Source organism: Eulemur rufifrons, chromosome 27 (genome assembly GCF_041146395.1).
Source record: "Eulemur rufifrons isolate Redbay chromosome 27, OSU_ERuf_1, whole genome shotgun sequence".
Taxonomy (NCBI): Eukaryota; Metazoa; Chordata; class Mammalia; order Primates; family Lemuridae; genus Eulemur; species Eulemur rufifrons.
The window spans coordinates 30539741-30557128 of record NC_091009.1 but is presented as its reverse complement, the minus strand read 5'-3'; the positions used below and the strand labels follow the sequence as shown (position 1 = coordinate 30557128).

Genomic DNA, 17388 nt, shown 5'->3' with positions numbered 1-17388 from the left:
GTCAGAGAGCTACCCAGGCCTCAGAGGGCTCCAAAGAGATATCGAAGTTTAGTTTTCAAGGATGAGATATCAAATTACTAGTGATGACTTGGTTGTAAAAGCTGTGAGCTATGTTAGAATATATCTGCCAGTTTCTATGTAGCCATATGATAAGGTGCGCTAAGAATTCTTACGTGAGGGAGCCAGTTATCCTGACCTCAGGTTGGTAGATGGCATAGAGACCAGATTCCAAAAAGTCAGTGTGCTGAGAGGCAGGGAAGGTGAAATCTTGCAGAGGCTCTTACAGTCAAATGCTTTAAACCAACTAGTGAAAATTTGCATTTAGTTCTCAGATTTGTCTATTTCCCCAAACAGAATCCTAAATTTTTTTCCCCCTTATTATATGAAGCTCCTTCAGTTTCTAAGTAGGGGATTGAGGGAGGAACAAAACCGTATTTCCATTTATGACTATTACTGATAACATAAACATCATACGGAGCTACTTTAGTTTATTGTTTAACAAAACAGAAACAGCGCTAGTGAGAGTGAGGTGTCGAACATTATCAGACCAACAAGCCATAAAATAACCCATAGGATTTCATTTATAGTCAGGCAAACACTGAGAAAAAAGATGCTGGTTTTTACTGCATAGAGGTTCAGCTGCAACAGAACAGTTCTCGTAGATAATTGGAAGTTAGCGATAAACTAGGACCTTATGGTACGTACGCCACACGTTCGCTGGCATATTATCTCTCCAAATTTGAGTCCATGATAAGATGAAATATTTCCACTAGAAGACCAAGTTAGAGGGGAAAGGGTCACACGTTAAGTTTATAATGGACTCTGTGTTTTCCTCTGAACTCGGCCATAGCCGGCCTACCCATAATGAAGGTATTTAACTCACTCTGTTGTCTGGGCCCCAGCTCCTGATGAGGTCTGGCTTTGCTGACATGATTTCTCTCAGTTATGGGAGAATACTGACCTTCTTCATGTTTCAATCTCTGAGGCTCATTGAATGTCACCAAAGGAAATTAGAGACTATCGATTCTATAGAGAAGACAGTACCAGCTAAGTTTGCAGAAGAGGAGATGACCTTTTATTCATTGAGACTTGAATTTCTATTATTAATCAGGCACAGTTTGCTTTGGGAATGCTATTGTAGTGCCTATCAAAATTTATAAATGTGCTTCTTTTTGATATTTGTATTATTTATTGAGTACTTACATGTTCTAGGCTTCAAGTATTATCTAGAATTAATATCAGGGCTTGCTCTATGCTAGGTCACTTTTGTTAGCTAATAAGATATTAGAAAAATGGGAGAGAGCTGCCTGAACTATCATTTGTGAGTGGTACCCCCGCCTCAGGCCTCTTGTTTCCTACATCCCATCTTCACATTGCTGTTGCAGGAAAACACCCACAGCACTCTTTGATCATGCTACATCTCTGTTAACAACCTTCTGTGCTCACCCTCCTCACTCCGTTCCTTGCCTGCAGAGTAAATCCCAAATGCCATACATGGCCTTCAACACCTTTCATAATCTAGCTCCAGCTGACTTTTCCAATGTTGTGTATGGGTAAGAACATATTCTAGCCAATTGAACTGTTTGATTTCCTCAAACATGCCCTGACCTTTCCTGCTCCAGAACATTTATTTGTGCCTTAGAATTTATTTCAGGCTATCAAATGCTTATTGAGTGATTTCTATTAGAAGCTATAGGATCTAGCAGGTTGAAAAAGTCTTTCTTTAGGTTTTTGTGGTATAGGAAGCTGAAAAGGAATGACTACTTCACAGTTCTTCCGCCCCATGATGATTACTCCCTCTGGCACGGCATGCCCTCTGGCACTGCATAGCTACCACTGCTGTAGCACTCATTTTGGCCAGGAACTCTGGGTTTATGATCATACTCCCAGGTCTCAGCACAGTGCCTGGTACATGACAGGCATTCACATGCATTAAATGTTTTTTGTTGAATATACCTAGTAGGGGAATAGAAAGACATATATACATGAATAAAATACATGTCACAAAAAAAAAAAATACATGTCACATGAGAGATATAAGTGCAGTCAATGGTATTCACTAGTAAGAAGGATTATAGCTAGGTAGGGAGTTATAATAAAACTTTACATTTGTAGTGCTTTTTGCTTTGCAACACACTTAGACATTTTTATTTAATCCTTACAACCACACTCTGAGGTATATATTATTATCACCACTTTTTAGAATGGGAAATTGACACTGTAGGAGGTTAGGTGAATTAGGTTTCATAGCTGACAAGTGACATGCCTGAGATCCTGACTTTAATCTGGGACTCCTCAGAGTAGTAGGAACCCAGTGAAAATTATCTGCGTAAGAAATGAAAGATAAAACTGTGGAGAAGGATGAGATCCCCAAGGGAGAGATTGTAGATGGATTTTTTTTTTTTCAAGTTTCAGATATTTATTAATCAGTGTAATCCTCAACACAATACATCAACATGATTTTATGCATTTAGAGAAGAAATAATTTCCTGGTTCAGTGGAAAATTATGCAGATGACTTCTGGAAGACCTTCATTCTAAGCAGCTTTATAGTGAAACATTTGGTTTAGAAGTCTGGACTTCCTTTCTTCAGTTTGCTATAATCCACATTCACTGCGTAGAACTTGTATTGATCATTGGGACCAGTTTGTTCCAGGGTTCTGGGTTATTCTTTCTGTCCCAACTGACATCTGGGTTGAGCAAAGCCAGACACAAGACATACGGTGCTGCTGCAGTACCTCCAGCTCCTGCAAATACGAAGACGGGGCTCAAGCTCAGATGTTTCCTGGGCGGCCGAGGATCTGGCAAAGCATGTTTGCAGCCGAGGCCTCCAGTCTAAAATGAGAGAAAAACAAACCTGCCTACCAAGTCCTGGACTAAGTCTGCCTGTAGATGGATTTTATGCATGATATAACTAGTCATGTGGAGATAGTTTTCAGTTTTCCGTTTTTGTGTGAAAATTGGAGCTGGAACCTACCAAGATGGGAGTACCCTTGAGTTTATTTCCTTCTGCCAATATTTGCCAGAAATTTCATCTTAGTTTAAGTCCAAGTATTCAATTGGCCCTAATAATCTGTTTTGATAACGGAAAAACCTATTAGGAGAAAAAAACATACATATAAAGATAAGATTTTTACTTGCACTTGTTGCCTCTCTTGTCTTAAATAACAGATAAAAAGCCAGAAGCCATTGTCAACCATTCCAGCTCTGAAAATAAGAGTCGTGTCACGGAGCAGATACCACCGCCAGCTCAGAATACCTTCTCTGCCTCTTCTGCTAGGAGAGTGAGTATTTTGGAATTAATTTGGGTGTTATATTTCACCCCACTACAGTAACACACACTTAAAAGGCCTTAAAGATACATTCTTGCAAAACAATAATGATACGTTCTTGTGTGTTGTAGTCTGCTCCCATAAGAAAATACCATAGACTGTGGCTTAAACAGCAGAGATTTATTTCTCACAGTTCTGGAGGTTGGGAAGTCCCAGATCAAGGTACCGGCCAATTCACTTTCTGGTGAGGGCTCTCTTCCTGGCTTGAAGATAGCTGCTTTCTCGCTGTGTCCTAACATGGGGGCGGGGAAGAGAGAGAGAAAGCGCGTGCCAGCTCTGGTGTCTCTTACTCTTCTTACAAAGGGAGCCAGCCCCATTGGATTCGGTCCCCACTCTTTTGCCTTCATTTAACCATTACCACTTCCTCACAGGCCCTATCTCCAAATACAGCCACACTGGGGAATAGGGTTTCAATGTATGAATTTGGGGAGGACACAAACATTCAGTCCATAACATTGCCCCCCAAAAACCTATAAAACCATCGCCAAACAAATTTGACTGGGATGTGTTATGATAACAGGGTAGAGAAGACTGGGACCGAAGCAATTTTGTCATTTGCCTATTTTCTTTTTATCTGAAGATAGCTATATGTAAAGTTTGGACTGGGCTAGGAAGATACCGCGCATCTAGCATTAATTGTTTTGATGTTATTCTCCTTTTCCTAGTTCTCCTTTAAGATCATTCATGAGTAAAGCCTTTATGAAAGGTAGAGAGTAGAGATGAAAGAACTTGTTGAAATACCAGAGGCACCTCCCTTTGTAACTCGTGCAAGCCTCTGAGAATCTGTAGGCTTCTAGTCAGTGAGACAGAGTTGAATGATGACCCTGCTCTGCAAAGTATAATATTAGTTTTTAGGTTAATAATTGATCTGAGTTCTTCGGAATGAAGTTGTGGAAAAAACCCTGTGGTTTTACAGATATTAACTTACTGATTTTCTTAGCACCTCATGAATTGGAAAGATGGTCTTATGGTATCCTTGTGGAAATGAGGGAACACAGGCCTCGCTACTTATTTATTCCTAGAAGCATCATTGTGAATCATTAAAGAAGTTGAAGTAGAATGCAGTCCTCACTCATTATCCAGGCATTGATTTGTACCTCATATACTGCCACTGCTGCTAGGGATGACTAGACTTCCTACTTTTTTAAAAGAAAAAATACTGAATTAAAAAAAAATACAAGCACACATATTTACTTATTCCACTTTGCTACAATAATGCTAGGAAAGGCATTTTATCTCCTTAGAATCATGGTAGCTTATAAAAAGCAGACATGATTGAGCCTCCAAAGCTAGAAGGAATACATAAATGTGTATATTCAGATGACTGATGAAAAGAGAAAATCTGAGTTTGAGTTGGAGATGAGTGATTTAATGTTTTTATTGATTTTCACTATATCAGGCAGTGACAAAGGTGGCCTGGTATTGGGAAAAAGATCCAAGCCTTCTTGCAAAGATCCCCGGACCTCAGAAAGGGGCTGTTGGCTTGTGTTCCAAAGACCAGTTGTACCCCAAACTAGTCTTTGGGCTGATGCTAATCTGTGATGTTTTCGTGGTTTATGGCAAATGAGATAATTAAAGACAATGTAAGCTTTCCATAAAGCTTTCTTTCCTGAGAAACAGGGTCTCACTCTGTCGCCCAGGCTGGAGTGCAGTGGTGTGATCATAGCTCACTGCAGTCTCAAACTCCTGGGCTCAGCAATCCTCCTACCTCAGCCTCCTGAGTAGCTAGGACTACAGGTGTGTGCCATCACACCTGGCTATTTTTTAAATTTTTTGTAGAGAGGGGATCTTGCTGTATTGCCCAGGCTGGTTTCGAACTCCTGGCCTCAAGTGATCCTCCTGCCTCTGCCTCCCAAAGTGCTGGGATTATAGGCATAAGCCACTGTGTCTGGTCCCTAAAGTTTCTTTTTTTAACGAAATGATGGTGATAATGGGTTGTTCAAAAAGAGACCATCTTTTGGCAAAATAAACAAGATGGCAACCCTTTGACCTCTAATTTTTTTTTTTTTTTTTTAATTTTCCTGGTCAGTGAAATCTAAAACTCTTCGAACTGCTGCCCTGATCAAATAAGTTTTCTTGAAAGTAGCAATTAGAATTTGAGTGGAGTATCATCTATTATTTTTATTGGTATTAACTTCAATCAGCTTGTCACAGTACCTTAAAGCGTGTTTATATATTAGCTCGTCTTGTTTTTTCCACTTTCCACATATTACAAGGAGGAATTAAGCCCATTATCAGCATTTTACAGATGAGCATGTTGAAACCTAAAGAAGTGAAGTATCTTATTTTCGGTTACCCAGTGAGTCAAGAGAAGATGTATTACTAGAACGCAGTCTGCTGATGTTCTAGGTCAGTACCAATTGCACAGGGAGAGCAAATGGTGTTTAATTTCTCAGAGCAACTCCGTCAGGTAGGAGCATTGTGTTAAGAATCTGAGGCTATTTCTGGCTTAGGGAGAAAGAGAGCCTTGAGAGGTTGTTAGCCTTTGCCAGGTGAGGAAGGGAACACTGGCAGAAAGCCTGCCTTGTGTCGCCTCACTGAACTCAGTGAAGTGTGGAAAAGGCAAATAAGCTGAGAAAGAATCATCAGGACGTTTCCTCTTCTTTGCATCCTTCATAGTTCTCCTCCAGCCTTTTTAACAAGTCAGAAGAGCCCAAAGATGAATCTCCTTCTTCGTGGAGGTTGGGACTCAGAAAAACCGGCAGCCACAACATGCTGAGTGAGGTGGCCAATTCCAGGGAAGCTCTGAGGGACCGAGGCTCTTCCATCTCCCGCTCCTCGTCAAGCCCTCGGATTTCCGCTCTGCTGGACAACAAAGATAAGGTGCAGTCTGGGCAGGTGTGGAGGAATTCTAAGGCAGTTTTTCTTCCATGAAAATTCAACCTCGGGAACAAATGCGAATATTTCCTAGTTCCTAAGTTGATTCTGCAAGTACAAAGCCTTCAAAGGGAAACAAGCACATTGATAGTTTAATCAAGTGGCTATTTGCTTGCTGTTATTTACTTGGCCATAAAAGAAAAGCTTTAAGAATAGCTTTTCCTTTTGACTTACCTTTACATTCATTCTTCCTTACCCATTTACCTACAGCATCAAATGGATCAGAACCATGAAAATTTGGATGTGGCCTAAAAGATTCTTTGAACCAATACCAGAAACTTCTTTTTTGATGTGTAGAAGCAAAGTTCCTTAGCTGGGCTTTGAATCCTGATGAAACTCGGGCAAATTAGCACTTAGAAAAAAATTGTTTTAACTTGTCATTTTTAACTAATTTGGAAGTAGGGTCAGGCTAACTTTACAAACAGTTCATCTATGTATTCGTCTGAGATGAATAAATTTTTATTCACTTTGGGTTCCAGATTTTATAGGGTTCGCTTAGTGCTTTTCTCTGGGGTCAGGTATTCCTTGTAATCATAGTCCTCTTGCTTTCTATTGCATTTCTGGAGACTGCTCAGAGAGCTGAGGATATTGGCTGGATATTTATTGTGCATGTCCCTAAGAAAGCTGCGTTTCAAGGAAAAGATATGCTGGTGACTATACAAGGCTTATTTCATGAAGAACATCAGAGTGGAGCTTTCTGTTTGTGGCTTTTCAAAGGCTTCCCCTCTGTCTTGGCAGAGCTGCTGCTCTATGTGATTTGTGCTCCTATTTTCTTTATTTGATCATCCTGACTTTTCTCATGAGAATTATTTCCCTTTTTAATGGAGGAAAGTTAGGAATAAGCTTTTGAAAGCTGACCTTTTATAATACCACTCAAAATGAAATTGATGTTGAATCCAGAAATAAGATTATATAGGTTATATTAAGGTTTTTTTTTTTACCCAAAATGTTTTACACTATGTCAGTATTATACCTTTCCTGTGCTTTGCTTGTTTTTATTTTACAGGAGAGAGAAAACAGAAGCTATTTTAGTTCACTAGCACCTCGGAGACTGAGCAGCACAAGTGACGTTGAAGAAAAGGAGAACAGGTAATCTTAGTACGGGCCAAAAGACGGTCATTGGTAGCTGTGTGGGGTGTAATCATCTCCTGGCCATTACTTCTCTGCGTTTTGTTCACAGATGTCCTTTGCACGTTATGAATTGTTAGTTCCTTCTGCTTGGGACACCTCTCAGCCCTTACACTCTTGCTTTTGCCAGTTCTTCACCCTTCAAATTCCAACTCCAGCTTAGACCCTACTGTCTTTAGAAAGTCTTCCCTGACCCTTCTGAGTGTGGATTGGTTTAGGTCACCAGCAGGTTCTGTAAAGGTAGTGTCTATGTCTGTCTGGACCCCTTGTACCTAGCATAGTACCTACCACATAGTAAACTGAAAATAATGTTATTTAATTGAATTGTGCAACTCCTAATTTGTAAGTAGGTAAAATTAAAGTCTTCCTAATGAATATAGAGATTTTGAAGTATTGCTGCATCTCAGGGAAGAATCTGATCTAGCACCTTTCTTCTCAAAGTGTGTCATCACCTGGGCGTGTGTTAGAGCTGCAGAATCCCAGGCCCCACTCCAGACCTGCTGAAGTAGAACCTGCATTGTACCAAAATTCCCTGGGTTATTCAAATACATGTTAGAGATTGAGAAGGACTGCTCTAGAGAACCTTGTGAAGTATGGAGACTCATAGCTTTTGTAGCAAAGACCTTGAGTCATCAATTGTGGATCAAAAATCCTACTACAGCCCCTTCCTGGATGTGTTTTCATTTATAATGCTAAAGTGGCTTCTAGCAAGTTTTTCTCCCCTTTCTCCTTCTGTCGTAACCTCTTTCCCTGGTAATCTCTGGGTAACAGACTTTTCCGTTTTCCTCACCACTCGCCTTTCTGCTTAACTGATGAGCCACCTGCTACTGGAGACTGATTGCAAAGCATTTTTTAAATGAGGAACAGAGTGATTTCTCATTACAAAAAGGTTAAAAACCTTTGACATGAAGAATTTGGTACCTGTTTAGTTGGCTTTGGAGCTGATAAAAGAAAGCAGACAGTGATACTCACCATCTGTACAGAAAACAGGCATATAAAACAGAATCACCTCAAAAATGTGTCTGTTTCTTTAACCATGTTACAATATATCTATCTGGCTCGTCTCTCCCTGTTTGCATTGTATCATGGACAAAAACTAGAGGTAAGAATCAGTGTTTTGTTTTCCTTTCATGCCTCTGCAGAGAATCAGCTGTTAATCTAGTGAGGAGTGGCTCCTACACCCGGCAGCTATGGAGGGATGAAGCAAAGGGAAATGAAACCCCACAGACCATTGCTCCTTCCACCTATGTATCAACCTACTTGAAAAGGTACCAGGCTCAAAGGGATGGGGATGATTTTCATTCACTCTGGCCATGGGAATATGGGTAATAATTGCATGCTTTTTAATATCCAATTAGCGTCACAAAAATGAATCAAAAGATAAATTACTTTTAAATTTCTTGGAACTAACATCTTGACTAATTTAAGATTAAAATTAATTAATTTTCTTAATAACTGAATTAAAGAAGCTAATTCCAAATTCTCACTACAGATCTGGCTTTATACTCCATTCTCTCAGTCCTATTAAAATCTTCAATGAGAAATGACGTCTAGTAATCTCTGGGCAAGACTGAATTTAAATCATCCTTGTCCAGTAGCTGGTTCTCCTTTTTCTAAAACTAGAGTAGTTCTCATCTCAAGTTATATTTTGGGGGGAGGAAGGCGGGGGACATTTTAGGGTGGTGAAGGGAGGGAAATGGGGAGTTTTCTATTGCATTAAAGAAGTTTCATATTGAAGCTTGTTAATTTAGGGACTTGAGTTGTTTTTTTTTTTTATGACTTTAATGGCCCTCAGATCCATCAAGATGTGAAACTCGCAAGTTTGGTGCAGAGAAGGTACATGGGTTTCCTTCCTCTTTTCTCATCTATATTCCCTTTTCTGCAATTATTTTCTTTGCCACGTACTAGCCAGCAAACAAAGCACCTTTGCCAGAGCCATTATGCTATGAAATATACTTAATTAATATTTTAATTTGAACTTTGCTGCTGATGTGGAAGAATCTGTTTTTCATTGCTTACTTTGAATTCTTTCTTCACTTCCATTTAACCCCTCCAGCTGCTTCCTCACAACATAGCCTTCATCGTTAGGTTTTTTTAGACTGTTTGTTGGCTGCCTTAGAAACAGGCCTTGGCCGTAGACTATATGAGCAGATTAACTCTTTGGGATCAAAACTTATTTCCACTTGACAAGAGGACTTGTCAACTAGCTAATGTTGGAACATGGGAAATAGTAAGCTATAAAACAAACAGCCACTGTTGCCTTTTATTGTTCTTTAGTTCTGCAGATACATCTTGCAAGAAAGGTCTCACCTTTGAAAGTATGCAAGTCGAGTTCAGTGATCTCACTGACTCTTTACTATATAAGCCAGGTGTTTTTGGCTTTATGAGCCTATCACCCATTTGTCTTAATGACTAAGGCCTTGGTCTACCCAGATACATTATTCCTTATGGTTGAATCCAAGAACAAGAAAACTTTTCTAAGAAAATAATGTTCTAGATCTAGGAAAGAGAGAAAGTTGACATTTGATTTCCAGGCAGGGAGTTATTGTGTGGTGAATTTGTTGCTTTTCATGATGCAAATCCTCAGCAAATGGGATGGGAAGCATTTGGTTTAATAGCTGTAGTTTGGCAAAGTTCTGGTGAACAGAGGAGGGAAGTGCTGCCTCTATTTGGGGTGGAAAGCATGCTCAGTGATGTGAGCACTTTCTGAGAAAAGATCTACCACTTGCTTCACACCTTGGATTTCCAAAGCTCTTCTTCTATAACCCTAAAACACTTTATGATTTTATAAAATTCTGTCTTCTGATGTTTTCAAGAGGAAAGAATCATATGCCATCGCCGTTTAAAAGAGAAAGTGTGAGGAAAAATTTGTCATTCCCTGGCTGTGCCAAACCTTGGTTTACTTTCCATTTTCTAGTTCATCTCATGTCTTTTGGCAGCAATTTCTATCGCATGGCCTTTGGAAAATACTTGTTTTCCAAAGAAGGCTTCATAGCTTTTGTTTCGATCACCCCCCTCAAGTATCTCATTGTTATTACAGTCAAGAAGTATTTTTTAAATTTTAATCCAAATAATTTTTTGCTACAGTTGAGTTGGTTCTTACCTGTCTTCAATTAAAACAAAGAAAACGTTGCCTTTCATTGCTCATACAGTATTACTTTCTAGACTTAAAACTTTAAATCCTCCCAAAGGCATTTTTGCTTTGGGCTAAATAAATGCAGTTCTCAAAATCATTTTTTAACATAGCTTCTTTACTGTTCTCTACTTTTAAATTTTAAATCTCTGCTCCAAAACCTCTCCAAATTCTCTGGTCTTACTTTAGCTTTTGCAGTGCTATTTCTGCATCAGATAGACATTTGGGGTTGCATGATTTTTGCCTTGGATTTGTTGGGAATTATTTTTTCTAATGAAATTATTCTGTTGCCTATTATTTCCCTTTCTTAGCCTCCACTCTTGTCATATACTATACTTTCCTGCTTTCTCTTGTTAAGTATCATCTCTATTCCTTCACATTCCTTCATTCTTTTGGATGACTGACCAAAAGATCATCCTTCAAAGAGTGATGATTCCTTCGCTCTTTTGGATGATTGCCTGCTTGCTGCCAGTGACCCAGCTCTAGCTGGAGTTGATCACTCCACTTCTCAGTTGTCATACCCTCTCTTTCTTTTAAGTGCACAATCTGGGTGGGAAGGTGGTGCTGGGAAATGGTGAGTGAGCAGCATGTCCTGAAGAAAGTGACTGTGTGCTATTTTGCAGTGCTTCATTTGGTAGAAGTAGTGACCCCACAAGTCCCTACATTTCAGCCAATCGCAATTCATCTCCTGCTACCTCACCCATTACCATTGGTTCATCTACCTCTCAGGGCAGCCAGTGGCAACCTGCCTCTTCTTGCCCTGCACCAATCAGTGCAAACACTACCGCATCTGTACACCATGGCAGGTAAGGCTTCTTGGAGCCATTTGAGTTGCACTCATCAAAGTTAATGCCTCTGAAAACACATATGAGATTTGAACCAGACTTCATCGCTGTAGAAACAAGTTTGAATTGCTGTGAAAAATGTCTGTAATTTAATGAGGATGCTTTTGCTTTGATTTTTATTAGCCAGTCAACAGTTATTTATTGAATAATTGTAGAGTATGTGTCATTGTACTTGGTGTTTAGGTGTCAACTAAATATGACTGCTTTCATCTCTGCACAGTCTTACCAGTTGTGATTACAATTTGAGGGCCATACTATTGTGGTAAATTAAATATAAAAAATATGGCCGGGCGCGGTGGCTCACACCTGTAATCCTAGCACTCTGGGAGGCCGAGGTGGGCGGATCGTTTGAGCTCAGGAGTTCGAGACCAGCCTGAGCAAGAGCGAGACCCCATCTCTACTAAAAATAGAAAGAAATTATATGGACAGCTAAAAATATATAGAGAAAAAATTAGCCGGGCATGGTGGTACATGCCTGTAGTCCCAGCTACTCGGGAGGCTGAGACAGGAGGATCCCTTGAGCTCAGGAGTTTGAGGTTGCTGTGAGCTAGGCTGACGCCACAGCACTCACTCTAGCCTGGGCAACAGAGTGAGACTCTGTCTCAAAAAAAAAAAAAAAAATTGCCATATTTTACTTAGTTAATTTTCTAGTAATTATGAGTAGGAATCTCTTGTATTTAGTCTTTTTGGAAGATAGCAAACGAGGGCTGTCCGGAAGGTATCTAGCTATTATAATATCACGAGAATGGTTTGCTCGACATCGATGTAATCTGACAACCAAGGCGAGTGGACTAGAATGCGCATGCGTGAACAACGAGCTCTTCACTGTTCTAGTCAGTGGGGCGCTAGACGCCACTGAGTGAGCATGTGTACTGTGTGGACGTGGCGTGCAAAATGACTGAGTGAGTAGGGCAACGAATCTGCATCAAATTTTGCATTAAGCTTGAACATTCCTCTGCGGAAACTATTTGGATGATACAGAAGGAATCGGGGACAATGCAACAAGTGCAGCACAAATAGCAGTGTGGCACAGACGCTTCAAAGATGGTTGAGAGTCTGTTGAAAGTGATCCACTTTCTGGAAGGCCTGCAATGAGCAGAACACCTGAGAATGTTGAATGCGTACGAGTTAGGTTAAGAGATGCTGGGAGAACTGTGTGAAAGTCCCCCTGTGCCTACTTTGAAAGGGAATGAGGCGTCATTGTCCTGTGTACAATGTTTCTTGTAATTTGTATCTTCTTCAGTCAATGTACCCATTTTTCATATTACATTGCTGGATACTTTCTGGACAGCCTTCGTACAAAAACATATCAAAAGGAAAAGTAACGTAGGTTCCAAAAGCCTCCCCACAGCCTTCTAAAAACTTCCAGCCAATGAGAGTGTTTTGCTGGAAGCAGCATGAGAAGGGAGAGATGTATGTTTGTCTAAAATGTGTTCTGGGGGCTGTATCTTCTTGGTTTTAGAGTTCATCTAAGGGGTAGCATGGCAGAGTGTCATTGTGAAAGTACAACAGGACTGTGGCTGTGATTTTAACTGTGGATTTTAATCCGCTATGTGTGGCCAGAGACCTTTTTGCTTTTGGGTATGGCAAAGGGTCCCTTATTGTGAGTCTTGTTTCTACAACTGACACAAAGAAAATAAAAACATGTTCATAATGATAATGTTGCTATGAGAACACTGATGATGATGGTGCTTGATTGATATTTGTCAGTTTACTAGACTTCTTTCCCTAAAATAAGTGGTGATCATTAATTCGCCTAGGAGGGACAGGTTTATGATGGGTTGTTAATAATAATGCTGTATAATTATGTAGACATTTATTAGGTCCCCAAATAATCCAGTTGTAAAGACATAGTAAATATTATCACCATAGATGAAGAAATTGAAACACAGAGGTTACTTGAGTAACTATTAAGGGCTGGAACTGGGGGAAAATAATTACAGCTGCCATTTGTTGAACCTCATTATGTGACAGGCATTGTGTTAGGTACTGTACAAAAATTATATTGGGATTTGGTTTACTCATACATAACAGTAAATCCAAATAATAGTGGCTTAAGTAAGATAAAGGTTTATTTTTTTCTTACACTTTAGGAATTCCAGAAATAGGCAGGGCTGGCACAGTAGCTCCAAAGTCATTAAAGGATCCAGGTTTTTTCTGTCTTTCTGCTCCACAATCCTTACATCATGGCTTCTGTTTCCATGGTTTGCCTCACAGTCCAAAATAACTGCTGGAGCTCCAGCCATCCTGGCTGCATTGTAGGCAGGAAGAAGGAGGAAAGGTGGAAGCAGACAAAGAGGGAAAACCTCTGAAGTGAGAATTTTCCCAGAAGTACTTGTTTTCTGCTTATATTATATCTCATTGAGTACATCTAGCAGCCAGGGAGACTTTGAGAAATGTGGATTTTAACTAGGGTCACTGCTGCCCTCACTAACATAGGACTTCTGTTAGGAAGGAAGAAAGGGACAATGGATATGGGCTAGGAAACAAGCTGTCTCAAGCACGCACATATTATTTATAGTCTCATAATGAGCTCCCCAGTATATGAAGTATTATTTTATAGATGAGGAACCAGAGACCAAAAGCTTAATCATCTGCCCAAGGTCACACAACTAGCGAGGAACTAAGGTAGGATTTGAACTCAGATTTGTCTATTTCAAAGCGCTTGTCTATGTTGTCACTATTTTATTTCCACTGAGTTTATATTTTATTCTGGTTACTAGTTTAGGTGTTCTACATACATTATTTTAATTAATTATTACAAGAGCCCTGTATCATATCCCCATTTTAGATGAAGAAGAGATCAGAGAGGCTAAATTTGTCTTAAGCTTAGTCCTTAGTGGTTCCAAAGCCCATATTTATTCTACTTCATTATGTAGCCTCTGATTCCTGCTGTAGAGTTTTTCCTATTCTGCTCCTAACACTCTACTTGTAAAATTATGCCACATTTCAAAATAATAGTAAAAGTCATGTTATATAATTTAGTAAAATAAATCCTTGGCCTTTCTACAGCGTACGAAATTATAGAAAGACCAAAACATGTTATTAACCTAAAAAAGAACTTCAGGTACGGTTTTGATAAGTATAACTTTTTATAGCTGTGTTTCTGGCAATTTTATTAGTACTTCATATAGGCTCATATCTTGTAAGTCTAAGAAATTGTTTTCCTTCAATTTTTTTTATTAGAACATAAACATAGGCCAGGTGTGGTGGCTCACATGCCTATAATACTAGCACTTTGGTAGGCTGAGGTGGGAGGATCACTTGAGGCCAGGAGTTTGAGACTAGCCTGAGCAACATAGTGAGACCCCATCTCTACAAAAAAATTAAAAAAAAATTAGCCGTGTGTGGTGGCCTGTGCCTGTATTCTCAGCTACTTGGGAGGCTGAAGCAGGAGGCTCTTTTGAGCCCAGGAGCTTGAGGTTGCTGTGAGCTATGATGACACCACTGTACTGCAGCCTGGGTGATGGATTAAGACCCTGTCCCATTCATTCATTCACTAATAAATAAATTCACCTTTTTTCTGAGTCATTACTTGATCTGGAGAGGTAGCTTGTATTTTTTAGATACTACTTCCATCTTTAAAAATATTCTATTTTTATATTTGTATCTAGGTACCTTATTGATATTTTTGTATTCTGATTATTTCTTTCAAGCTTATTCTAATAATGTGATTATTTGGAAGTAAGCTTATAGCTACTTGTGAACATTTCTGATAATAATTGGGAGTAGGTGGAAAAAACAGATTTTTAGCATTCACGCTTTTCATTGCTTTCTGCATCTCTGTGAGTATCAATTTTGGATCTCTGTTACCCCAGCAACAAGCCGTGACATCACAAATGATAGCTTTTTGGGTAGAGAGCCAATGGTTGCTCCCAACTCTTTGTTAAGAAACAAAGATCTTATTTTCATGTAAATGACTTTAATTATACAGCTTGTTGTTGAAAAGTGTGTAGTTAAGGTTACATATAGAATCCTGTTCGGTTTTTGTTTCAATTTGTCACTTAGGCAGTTATAAATATAGACAATTAGGCATTTGGTTAAATGGAAAGAGAGAGCAGTTGCTCAACTATGTGAGGGAGAACTAAACATACTGAGATTATAGAGTATTTATCAATTGTCTCTGGATAATCCAAGAAGATGGTCGTCAAATCTAGGCTGAGGACCACCACAAAGGCTCCCACTGCCAAGAATTAAGGGACAGGTGGAGACTGATATCGTAAGTGACTCCCTGTCTCTGTGTGCATGTGTGTGAAAACCAGATGCTACTGGGGTGTCATGTAAAGCACTCTTGCATATGTCACTATCTTGCCTTCTGCCATAGCTAATGATTTCTGTTTGTTTTTTAATCTTGGGCAAAAAAAAAAAAAATCTCATAAAATGTGATGTCCTCAGGCAAAAGATGTCAGACTAAATGTGTAATCATACTGTTTCAAGATTTAAGAGCTCAAAATAAGAAACAAATAAAATCCGAGCAAGAAGATTCTCTAGTTAAACCTCTCTCTAACCCTTCTGTCTCCATACCAGTGCTTTGTTGTGCAGCATGCCTAACCGTTCTCTTTCTGCCTGTCTCTTTTTGATTTCAGGATTCCTCCCAAATCCCAGGCTGACTCGATAGCAGAGAAAACAGCAGACAATGTCTCTTCTAGCACTCCGCTCTGTGTGATCACCAATCGCCCGCCACCTAGCACTGCCAATGGGGTCACAACTGCCACTGTGCTCTCCACTGCTGGAACAGACTCCTCTGTGGAAGCCAGGGAGAAGAGGAGGTATGCCAGGTCACTGATTTTACTTGTAGGACTCTGCTTTGAGGTAGGAGATACAGGAGTAGGCGTAGTCTTTTCCCCGATCTCGAATAAATTTATGAAAATAGATCTTCATATTACTGTTTGGGTTCTGTCTTTTGCTTCTGGGCGATTTTGGATAGAGATCTCAGTTATTTCTGATTATCTAACATAGACACTTATTCTGTTATGGTTATAGGGCATATCTTTTTCTATTTGTCTTGTGATACAGCCAGTTGTTAGGCATTATTTCTGCATTTTTGTGATGAGAACCTGAAGCACAGAGAAGAATCTTTTGTTCTGAGTAGTTTACGATGACTTCTGTGGCAGCAAAGAAAAGGAACAGTATGATAAAAGGCTCAAAGAAATAAAGCTCAGATATCATGTTTTCTTTTTTCTTTTTTTAGCACCCCCCCCACCACAGGGATATCAAGTTTTAATTAATTTGAGAAGAATACCAGAAAAGGAAACGAGTAGGATGGGATGATGTGGTAGAAGGATAGAGACTGGCTATTCTGTAAATCTTTAGAGAGAAGTTATGAGAGAACAGTTGTGAATTGACATAGGAGGGACTTAAGGTAGACGCTAAGAAGAACTTTTTGATAGTCAGGATTAAGAGAAGCTATGGAAGATGTGACCAAGGGAGAATGGGCCATTTTCTCCCACTTGAAGAAGTACAAAAAACAGAATGCACTCCATTTGGGAGTTTCAGATCTAAAGACTAAGACTACAATTTTCCCTTCTTAAAACAAAAAAACAGGTGAAATCTTATCAAAATTTAGATATCAGTTTGACTTTATGTTATTTTGAATATCCAAGGGAAGGAGATTTTTTATTTATGTGTATGTGTGTGTAGTAAGTGAAAAAATCTTACCTATAAGATACAAGTTAAACTTTTTGTTTGTATATTATAAGGACAGCTCTAATCTATCTGATGTGTCCATTATAAAGACACAGTTTGAGAAGGAAGGGAAAGGAGATGTTAAGTTAGTTGGAAAATAGTGCTTTTCTTCTTTTCTTTCCTTTCTTTTTTTTTTTATTTCTTTACATAAAAAACTGAAGGAAACCAATTATCTGAGCTAATAGGTTTCAGAGCTAATAATATTCCTGTTTTAATTTGCCTCCAGCCAAGGAAATATTAATAAATCAATATTGAATAGTTAATGCTTATGCATTTAATAGGTCAGATATAATTTGGGTACTATTAGTTTCATCTAGAAACTAAATTCAAAAGTAATCTTTTCATTAGATTAAAAAATTTCTCTTTAAACTATCTTTCGATGCTGAGAG

The 17388-nt window shown here is 39.2% G+C and overlaps 1 protein-coding gene across 4 annotated transcripts in view; it reads left to right on the top strand.

Moving 5' to 3' along the window:
• Positions 1-17388, top strand: part of PPP1R12B (protein phosphatase 1 regulatory subunit 12B) — a 171581-nt gene that overhangs the window by 53037 nt on the left and 101156 nt on the right. For 2 of the 4 annotated variants that reach the window (XM_069459707.1, XM_069459706.1), the window contains exons 9-13: positions 3171-3283; positions 5951-6154; positions 7215-7297; positions 8479-8604; positions 15901-16083. In XM_069459707.1, coding sequence (XP_069315808.1) covers positions 3171-3283; positions 5951-6154; positions 7215-7297; positions 8479-8604; positions 15901-16083 — 709 coding nt within the window. Of the gene's footprint in view, positions 1-3170; positions 3284-5950; positions 6369-7214; positions 7298-8478; positions 8605-11092; positions 11276-15900; positions 16084-17388 lie in introns of those variants that run through there. The other 2 variants (XM_069459705.1, XM_069459708.1) reach the window with 2 other exon arrangements.